This window comes from Ahaetulla prasina, chromosome 1 (genome assembly GCF_028640845.1).
Source record: "Ahaetulla prasina isolate Xishuangbanna chromosome 1, ASM2864084v1, whole genome shotgun sequence".
Lineage (NCBI taxonomy): Eukaryota > Metazoa > Chordata > Lepidosauria > Squamata > Colubridae > Ahaetulla > Ahaetulla prasina.
In genome coordinates this window covers 254678807-254689951 of record NC_080539.1, presented here as the reverse complement: position 1 = coordinate 254689951, position 11145 = coordinate 254678807, and the positions used below count along the sequence as shown (strand labels likewise).

At 40.3% G+C, this 11145-nt stretch overlaps 1 protein-coding gene across 1 annotated transcript; it reads left to right on the top strand.

The window, feature by feature from the left end:
• The first annotated feature begins 8364 nt into the window (after positions 1-8364).
• MPEG1 (macrophage expressed 1) lies at positions 8365-11145 on the top strand. Its single transcript, XM_058157021.1, has one exon. The coding sequence runs from the start codon at positions 8365-8367 to the stop codon at positions 10534-10536; it is 2172 nt and encodes a 723-aa protein (XP_058013004.1). The 3' UTR covers positions 10537-11145.

Genomic DNA, 11145 nt, shown 5'->3' with positions numbered 1-11145 from the left:
TGACAGGAACAGGATTTGATAGAGCATTGCCAATTTTGACCACTTGTCTGTTAGACAGAAAACCAGATATCCATTTGTGAAGGGATCCTGAAATGCCATAGGATTTTAGTTTTAGGAGAAGTTTATCATGTACTACTGAGTCAAAAGCTTTGCAGAAGTCTATGTAGATTGCATCTATTGTTTTGCCTTGATCAAGATTTGTAGTCCATATGTTTTTACAGTGGAGAAGTTGTAAGTTGCATGATAATTTTTTTCTGAAACCAAATTGTTTATTAGAGAGTAGATTGTTTGTTTCTAAGTGTAAGGTAATGGATTGGTTGATGATTGATTCCATGACTTTGCAGGTGACGCAGCACAGAGAGATTGGTCTGTAATTTTCGACTAAGCTGGGGTCTCCTTTTTTGAAGATTGGGATGACTGTGGCTAGTGACCAAAGTTTGGGAAGGGAACTGGTAGTGAAAGCTTTATCAAAGATTATGCTTAGGGGTTCTGCTATATTAGTGGAAAGTTTTTTTAAGAAGTATGCACATAGTCCATCGGGTCCAATAGATAGCGATGGTTTCAAGTTATGAAGAGCTTTTCCAACATTATCTTCTGAGAAATCTATGTGTTAAGTCATCATATTTGTTGCTGGTACGTTTTGGGAATGTCAGATATGTGTCATCGTTCTTAATAAAAACTGAGCCAAAGAAAATGTTGAAGAGGTTTGCTTTAACTGTTTCGTCATTGCATTCTTTGTTGTTAGAATCTTTTAGTGGTGGGATGGATCTTGAGTCTTTAAGTTTATTGTTAACAAAATTATAAAAGGCACAATTGGAATTTGTGCGCAGAAGGTCCTCTTCTTGTTTGGTGTGGTAATTTGTGCATTCAGTTTTTATTTGGTTGCATATATTTCTGTAGCAGTTTTTGAAATTTGCTACATAGCCTTTTTTGTTTCTTTTCCAGAGGGATTTTTTTTTTGATTGAAGCTTTTTTATTGATATGGGTAGTTTGCTTTTCCTGATCATGGTGGTCATTTGTGGTACGTATAGTTTAATGACTCTATTGATTTCAAGTAGGAAAACTCTATAGTGGCCTTCAGCATATACAGGTTGTGAACAGATTTTGCCAGTCCAGAAATGAAAGATCGTTGGTTGTTTATAAGATCATAGTTGGCTTTTTTGAAGTTGTAGTTAGGAATACTATTGTTATGACGATTTAAGTAAGGACGTATATTGAGACGAAAGTCAATCATGCAGTGGTCACTGTTGGAAAAAGGTTCTTTAATTTGTAGTCCATAAATTGAGTTTGAGTTGTTGCAGAAGATGAGGTCAAGGCAGTTGTTGAGTCTTGTAATGTTAGTTACAAGTTGTTCAAGACCTAGGTTTGTAACAGCGTTGTATAGTGTAGTATGGATTGGATCAGTTGTACAATCATTAGTTATCCAGTTAATGGATTTTCATGCGTAGGGTACTCTGCTCAACAGTCCACAACCTTGGTTGTGAACCCAGATTACCCTGAACAACTCCATCCAGCCACCTCATTTTCTGTCGCCCCCTTCTTCTTTTGCCCTCAAACTTTCCCAGCATTAGGCTGTTCTCCAGTGAGTCCTTCCTTCTCATTAGGTGGCCAAAGTATTTAAAAAGCAGTCTTTTTCCTACTTTATATTAATTTGTATTACTTTTTATCTTCCTTTAAAAGATTATTTAATAAAAATTATACATGTAATAAAAAATTTTTATGTATAAATATATATAATGTATAATATATATATATATAAAAATCAATATATACTGTAAGGATATCATAAGTAAAATATAAAATATACATACATACATAATTTTATACACACACACATGCACACAAATAAATTTATAGCTATAAAATCTATAAAATTTAATCAGGAAGTAATGCTTATGCTTTCAAAATGTTATCTCATCTGAAATGTAAACGCACTGTTAGAAAAAAAAATCATACAGTCTTCCTTAGTTCAGTATACCTAATATTTTGTGGAAGGATATGGGAAAAAAACCGGAACAAGATTTCAGCATGTGACACATTTTTTTCTTGTTTGCTTCCATCATCCCTTATAGGAATTTAAAATAAAACTTGAGTATTGAGAGAGGATCTGCTGTTTTCACCTTGGGATAGACCTGCTCCTGTCTAAATCCCATTTCACTGTTTACCCTAATTTTGCTTTTATTTCAACACATTGCGTGAAAGATCAGCCTTCTGGATAAGGTGGCAACTTTCTGAGTTATCAAAAGTATGTACTCAAACTTCAGATTCCACTTTACGTAAAGGTAAAGATTCCCCTCGCACATATGTGCTAATTATTTTCGACTCTAGGGGGCGGTGCTCTTCTCCGTTTCAAAGCCGAAGAGCCAGCGCTGTCAGAAGACGTCTCCGTGGTCAGGTGGCCGGCATGACTAAACGCCAAAGGCTCACGGAACGCTGTTACCTTCCCACCAAAGGTGGTCCCTATTTTTCTACTTGCATTTTTTCATGCTTTCGAACTGCTAGGTTGGCAGAAGCTGGGACTAATAACGGGAGTTCACCCCATTACGCGGGACTAGGGATTTGAACTGCTGAATTGCCGACCTTTTGATTGACAAGCTCAGCATCTTAGCCACTGAGCCACCACATCCCCATCTGATGCCACATTAAGAAACATTATTAATATACAGGATAAAAGAGAACAAAAAAATCATATAGATGTCATGAAAAGAAATAAAAGAGTTGATGTCCTAAATTACCTTAGATTACAGGAACCAAAATTTAGGGACTTTTTCCACTTGTATCTAACCGTGGCAGAAACAAGCCCTGACAAAATATTGTTCTGCTGTGATGTTACTTATATCTGTTCCCAACACATGAATGGGGTAGGTTTAACTTAAAATGTTAACTGTATTGGTGTTTTCTTTCTTTATTTGAATATCATTCAAAGACAGCTGCATACTGTGTAAAATCTATACATTTTGTCACCCATTACTTTGGAAAAAAGTCAAATGAATTGACACAGAGGCAATACATTTCTTGGAATAAGTGGTCACGTTCCATCACTCTTCATGACAGCAGTAATAAAATAGAGCCAGTTTGATCTAGTGGTTAAGGCACCAGGCTAGAAAGCAAGAAACCATGAGTTTAAGTCCTGCCTTAGCCATGAAAGCCAGCTGGGTGACTTTGGCCCAGGAACTCTCAGTTCAACTCACATCACAGGGTTGTTTTTGTGGGTTAGGTTGTTGTGGGAAAAATAGCTGGAAGAAGGTGTGTTGAAATGTGACTTGAGTTATTTGTAAAAATAATAAAGGTGGGATATAAATTACCAAATAAATAAAAATGTCTACTTTCCAAAAAATAAATTCCTATATATACCCTTGTTGCCAACCCAATAGACGTTTCAGGTATATGCTTGGAATTTCCCACCAAACGATTCATTTCTATTAAAAATTGTAATGGAGATTTATGAAAATAAACCCAAGACTAGACCTCCTTCAGGACAAAAATAAACATTTGCTTCTCCAGGAGATGTCATTACCATAAAAACACAGGAGTTCTAGTAAGGAACAGAACATTTTGTTTTATATGAGAAGTCTCTTTGATAAATGAACAGTGTTATTTTTCTTATTAATGAACTCAAGAAACAAAGAGGACGTTACATACAAATAATATATTAGGACACATCAGAATTCAACTTTCATTTAAAAAAAGCAAGAGCTGCTGTCGTTTAAAGGACATATAGAGCAAAGTGACCTAGATTACACCCTTCTCCAATTCAAAGGGTGAAAACGGACTAGGCTGCAGTGCACTCCCAGCAACCCTGCATTTATTGCTGATTGGGATGTTGTATTTCAACACATCAGGCTGCTATGTCGGGAAAATCTGAGTCATGTTATTTCCAGTTGCTAAAAAACTTAGGAATGCAGAACAAAAGTTAAACGAGGATGGTGTTCATTCTGTTATCAGAAGAGTTTTATTGTGTCTGGCAAATTCTCTGCATCTCCACTAAAGTTAATAAAATGTCCCTGTTTAGCTCAGCAAGTAAATGGGTGTATATGCTTCCCTAAGGTTCCTGGGTTTCATTTCACAAAATCCAAATTTTGCCATTTTTCTTGTGCGTCTGTGTCTGTTAATTAGGTTTGATCCGTGTTTCTACCTCTTTAAGTTGCTGACCTGCCATTCAGAATTTCCCTTTTAGAATCTTTCTCAGCTAAATCTGTTCTGAAAAAAAGAAGAAGTTAGGAACAAGGAAGTCACAAAAGACACCTGAAGAAACCAAAGCATTGTTCATTATTTGTGAACTTAATGTGACAAGTTCAATGAGTAATGCTGGAAGCCAGTGTCAACTTTTTCTTTTCTAAAAATCTGAGCAGATGTCATGTTTAACCGCCCCCCCCCCTCAAAAGCCCCATCTAATTGGATTAAATGGCAACATAAAGACCATTTATGGAACAGGTCATCCTCCCACCCCACCTATTTCCTCCCATTGAACACTCCATCCACTGTACATATTTCGGCTATGAACTGAAATTCATTTATAATTTCATTTCTGCCTTCACTTCCATGTTTGTACGCAGCCTCCTCTGGGCACTCGGAACATGTGCAAACACAGAAGGAGAACTGAAAACTCGAGGTAATTTATGACATTAAGCCAAAGTATTTTTCACTCGCTCATAAGTGGCGCATGAATGAGAGTGATATATTTTGTGGGTGGAGAGCAGGTGACTACATAAAGATTATTAAAAACTGTGGGGTCCTTGGTGCTCTCTGAGCTTGGTGGTTTTCTTGTAGACATTTCTTTACCAAATTAGGTAACATTAATGTGATAGAAGGGAATAGCATTTGCTCTTATTTTTGTTTTCTCTGTATTAAGTCTTAATATTAATATTAAATATTTTAATATTAAAAACTAAACTATTAAAAAGGCAGACTATGGGACTATATAAAGCTGTGGGTAGCGCTTTATTCTAAATGGGAAAACAAAATGGGCTTTGTTAGGCCTCCCTTTGTTAGGCCTCCCATTGCAGCAGACTTCAGGTCATGGAAAGAATCAGTTCAATAGAATCAGTGACACAATAGCCATAGTCTCACACAGATAGTTCTGATGCAGGGATCTAACCTGGGACCTACTGTTGAAGATCCACAACTTCAGAGCCACTGAGAACTTGGATTAAAATAAAATTACTTTATCTTCACTTTTTTTTTTTAGCGAATTTCACTAACTGTTTAATGGTTTAAGGGGCCGGTTTAGCTCACGCTGGTAAAGCCTGTTATTAAGAACACAGTAGCCTGCAATTACTGCAGGTTCGAGCCCGGCCCAAGGTTGACTCAGCCTTCCATCCTTTATAAGGTAGGTAAAATGAGGACCCAGATTGTTGGGGGGGCAATAAGTTGACTTTGTAAAAATATACAAATAGAATGAGACTATTGCCTTATACACTGTAAGCCGCCCTGAGTCTTCGGAGAAGGGCGGGGTATAAATGTAAACAAAAAAAAACAAAAAAATGGTTTTACAAATGTGTGTGTGTGTGTGTGTGTGTGTGTGTGTGTGTTTGTGTATGCTTCTGAGAAGGGGTCTTAAGAACCTCTGTTGCACTGTATGTGCCTTTGGATCTGGTTGCTGCATGCACAGATTACATCACACAAGGATAATAGAGTAACAAAGGGTTGATGTCAATACCCTTAAATCTATCAGCTCCAAGTGCCATCGATTTAAGACTGTGTTAGAAAGTGGGCCGTTACGCAAAGCAGTTGTGGCCCTTCAAAATCTACGTGGTAAGGAAGAAGAACATTCAGCCTCTCAAAATTCTTGCAACACTGAGATAGAAGAAGTCACCAAAAGTTCAGGGGAAGAGATGTCTTTTTTTTTTTTAATCAAAACAGGATCTGGCAATCTCATTATGTTACAATTCGTTGTTTGCCAAGCCATTTAATTCGAGCTTCCCTTGTGCACTGGATTCTCTCCATCTCACTCAAAGCACATGATTCTCCTCCCTCGTTCCATCCCGTTTTGCTGCCAGCACACATCAGGAGGAAGATGCTCAGACAGATGTTGTTTATGATCCAAGAGTCTGATGACCTGAGATGTGGTCTTTTCCAGCTGATTGTGGATTTTCTCTTCTGTCAGAGTTTACATCTAACAAAACAGAATAGCATTTTCTTCATCTGAACAGGGAGTGTTTCAAATAGAATAACAGAGCTGGAAGGGACCTTGGAGGTCTTCTAGTCCAACCCCCTGCTTAGGCAGGAAACCTGACACCACTACAGACAAATGGTTGTCCAACATCTTCTTAAAAACTTCCACTATTGGAATAGAAAGTTCTTTTGTGCTGGGGCTGCGAATAGTTTGCAAGCAATCAAAATGAAAGAAATATTCGGGCTAGCATCTGCATCTATCTTACTTCTCCTTCAGGATGTATATCATCAGCTTACTAATACAGAACAAATATCCTGGCACTTATTATAGCATAACTGATCATTGTACAGAGAGAGTGGAAGTAATCAGCCATTTTGATCTAGATCAGGAGCAGAGGTAGGTTTCAGCAGGTTCTGACCAGTTCTGGAGAACGGGTAGTGGAAATTTTGTGTAGTTCAGAGATCCGGTAGTAAAAATTCTGACTGGCCCCACCCCCATCTATTCTCTGCCTCCCAAGTCCCAGCTGATCAAGAGGAAATGGGGATTTTTGCAGTAACCTTCCCTTGGATTGGGGAGGGAATGGAGATTTTACAGTATCCTTCCCCTGGAATGGGGTGGGAATGGAGATTTTACAGGATCCTTCCCTTGCCACACCCACCAAGCCACGCCCACCAAGCCATGCCACACCTACCAAGCCACCACCCACAGAATTGGTAGTAAAAATTTTTGAAACCCACCACTGATCAGGAGTCTCCAACCCTGGCAACTTTAAGCCTGGAGGACTTCAACTCCCAGCAAAGCTGGCTGGGGAATTCTGAGAGTTGAAGTCCTCCAGGCTTAAAGGTGCCAAGGTTGGAGACCCCTGATCTAGATTAAGACATCTCCGGCCTTTGTTTCAAACATTTAAATTTGGCAGGATGTAAGTGACCTACATTAGAAGCTAAGATGCCAAACTAAAGTTTCTGGCTACCGTGTCTTTTCCAACTTCCATGATATTTCCTTGATTTTTTTTCTAACTTTTGGAGTTGAACAGTCTGTAAAGACTAACAACACACACTTCTTTATGAAGAGGAAGCCGGGGGTTATCACTCACGTTCTCATAAATATATTTATGCCAGAAGAATAAATTATTCATAATTATAGTGAGTGATCTGAGTCCCTTTGTGACACAAGGTGGAAATCATATACAATAGAACCTTGTCCCCCATCTATCCTTACTGACTTCATAATTCCTTTGAAAAAGCTATCCATTTCAGCTTAGTTTCTCATTTTTTTCAGTAGTCAATTCATTTATCATAATTTGTAAATGTTTTTAAAAAAAGTATTATGCACCAAGAAATGGCAACGATGCATCCTTTTGTGGGTGAGGGAAGTGGGTCCGAGAGACATGGTCTTTTTCTCAATTCCCCACATTCTCTCACTATTATGACCTTCTCTGTCCTGGATTTCAAATACTGTTGTTAGTATTGCTATGTGCAGGAAATAGAGGCAACTGAATGACTGAGCCATGAATTTGGGTGTCAGTTCTCATGGTTAGAGCAGGGGTGAAATCCAGCAGGTTCTGACAGGTTCTGGAGAACTGGTAGCGGAAATTTTTAGTAGTTCAGAGAACCTGTAGCGGAAATGTTTAGCAGTTCGGAGAACTGGCAAATACCACCTCTGGCTGGCCCCAGAGTGGGATGGGAATGGGGATTTTGCAGTATCCTTCCCCTGCCACACCCACCAAGCCACACCCATCAAACCACACCATGCCCACCAAGCTACGCCCACAGAACCGGTAGTAAAAAAAAAATGGATTTCACCACTGGGTTAGAGGTTGTGAAAATAAGTTACTTAGAATATGGGATATAGAGCCAAGAAAAGAGGAACAAAACAGCCGGCATTTGAAATCTGTTAGAAGCTTCAGGAAATGTAACATACTAAATGTCAGAGATATGGAAACTACCTGGGATCAAATAGAATTCTCTTGGGGTTTTTTAATATCTATGTCTGTAATAGTTTCTCTAATGTTTTAATAAATAAATGAGAAGGATACCTAAGCCTCCATTTGGTGCCTTTTTTCATTTGAAAGTGAAGGTATTAACAGCTGCCTCTGAGCTGGGTAGAGGGAATTAATTCCAAAGAGGTATCATCTGTTTCATGTTTCAATTCCTAATCTTAGCATAAGAAGGAAGTCCCTGCTAGGGTAGCCGCAGCCGAAAAGGCAGATTAAACCATTCAAATGGTTAGTCCTCTGCACGGCTGCACCCATGAGTCTTTCTACAGCAACCTCTCTATCCTTGATGTTCATAATGTGGACATGCTGTGCACGAGAACAACCAGAGTGGCATCCTCCTGCTGCTGGATTTCAGAAGTGCCAAGAAGCCTTGAACCGTCCTATGTTGGGAGTTCTTCCTGGAGGTGGCTGGGATAACCTGAGGAACTTGGATATGGGTAGAGTGATGAGCCTCAATTACTCTTTGTGCAAAACTACAAAAGATGGGGCTTACATCATCCCCAATGACGTCTTCACCATTGCTCTTAAACAAAGCTCGCTGGAGATGAACTCGGAGATCATTGAGTCTTGGATGGATTATCAATGTACCACTGCTGTTTCCATCAACGCAGGGCTGTCTTTTTCCCATATCAATGGCAGGTTCTCCAGTGATTTCCGCAGGGCAAAAACTCACCAAGTGAGAGATAAGTCTGTGTCCACAAAAGTTCAGATCAGGAATTTGATGTACTCTGTAAAAACGGATCCTACCACAAAGTTGGATGAAGGCTTCCATCAACAGCTTGTCACCATTGCTAACCAGCTGGAGAAAAACAAGACTCAAATGGCTAACTACTTGGCAGAAATCTTAGTGTTGAACTATGGCACTCATGTTCTCACCGGAGTAGATGTTGGAGCCAGTCTTGTTCAGGAGGACTATATCAAAGCTACCTTTGTGAAAGATGGTCAATCCATGAGAAGTGCTATCACTGCTGCAGCTGGTATCTCTTTCCAAAACATCATCAACTTTAATATGGGTGTTTCAGTGGGTGCAGAAGACAATTTAACCAAGCAATACCAAGGCAACCGTACTAGTTCTAGAGTGGAGAGCTTTGGGGGTCTGCCTTTTTATCCTGGGATTACCCTGAAAACCTGGCAAGAAAGCATCACCAATCAGCTGGTGGCTCTTGACCGTTCAGGCTTGCCTTTGCCATTCTTCATCACCCCAAATAATTTGCCAGGACTTCCCAGCCCCATTCTGAAGAAATTATCCAAGACTATAGAATCTGCCATTGACCGCTATTATACATTCAACACTTATCCCGGCTGCATAAATCCAGCTTCACCCAACTTCAACTTTTATGCCAATGTGGATGATGGTACCTGTGAAGGAATGGCAACCAATTTTACCTTTGGAGGAGTCTACCAAGACTGTGCTCGATTAGAAGGCCCTGATGCTGATGTGCTCTGCCAAGCCCTCGAGCAGAAGAACCCCCTCACTGGAGATTTCTCCTGCCCTGTGGGTTACACCTCCATCAAACTGCGATCTCAACAACGTGAGGAAGGATTCAGCCACTTAGATTGCCATCGAGATTGCTTTCTTTGGAAACTCTTCTGCAAGTGGATTTGCAATGACATTTTCACTCTCTCCAAAGTGCAGTTTAGCTCCCACTGGTGTGCAGCAAGAGGCCCAGTCCCTGAAACCTCTGCATTTCTCTTTGGAGGGCTCTTCAGTGCCAAGAGTACCAATCCTGTCACTAATGCTCAGTCCTGTCCATCCAGGTATTACCCACTGAAGCTTTTTGACCAGCTCAAAGTTTGTGTGAGTAGTGATGAGAGGGGGAAACGTCATTCGGTGCCCTTTGGGGGGTTCTTTAGTTGCCAAATTGGAAATCCCCTGTCTGGATTGCCTAACGGGACAGAAAATGACTCGTACCTCAAAAGGTGTCCGGCAGGATTCAGCCAGCACCTGGCTCTGATCAGCGATGGGTGTCAAGTGGAATACTGTGTCCAAGCTGGCCGTTTTACAGATAAGTCTTTACCTCAAGCCCGGCTGCCCCCCTTCACTCAAAAGCCAGCCATCAGCTTCCTTGCTACTGATATCGTTCTTGTTACAAGCAGCAATGGGGATCAGACCTGGATCAAGGATCCACAGACTCAGCAATGGAAGTTGGGCAACTCGGAGGATGTGCTCCACTCCCTGAAGAGAGGTGGGGATGCTGGTGGGGGTCTGTCAAATGGAGAAGCAGCAGGGATCACCATTGCAGCCGCTGCTGGATTGGCCATTTTAATTGGAATCGTTGTCCGTGTATTTAAGAGGTACAAGAAAAGGGAATTTAGCAAGATAGAGGGAGAGAAGACATGTCTGATATCAAATAATCCCGTTTACGGCCTCCTGCCTGAGATGGAGGATACACTCCAGCCAGAGCAGGAAAAACAACCAGTTTAGTGGCTTCATGCCTTTTACCTATAAATCCCGAAATTCTGGTATGGCCATTAGTCATGCTGACTGGGTCCAAGGTTTGAGATTACTGTATCCTAACAAGCTTTGCTCTGGGCTTTTACTCATCTCTTATTACAAGCCACTTATAATCCTAAACAAATTTCTACTGTCTTTCGCTCTACTCAGGAGCTAGATGCAACATCAGGGACAAAAAGTCTCTATTTTCCATTTGATTAGGAATGTTGGCAGTTGCCCTACCCTGGGTCAGATCACTGATCTCTCTGGATGGCTGCTTTTGATATCAAGTGGCGGCGGCAGCTCTGGAGTTTAACAGCAATGGTCACATGCAGATTGGCTCAAGGGCACCCATCACCCAAATTGATTCCAAGTGCGTCCAGTGTTGCATGTAGTCAGCTTGCAAGTTATGGGTTTAAAAAAATGGGTGGATTAGGGGGATTACTTTGAGCACATGGAAGAAAGTTGTTATTGTCATTAAATGTTGTTAAAAAAGCTGGAAAGAGATTGTAACATCACTATGGGAAATCTAATTCATGCTGAAAGTTTGATAAATATATTTGGTTGAAGCTATTTTAACCACCTTTGAGAATATGTGCA

What these genes read in the sequence shown, in the direction of transcription:
- MPEG1 (XM_058157021.1), top strand. Translation starts at nt 8,365, where the DNA reads ATGAGTCTTTCTACAGCAACCTCTCTATCCTTGATGTTCATAATGTGG.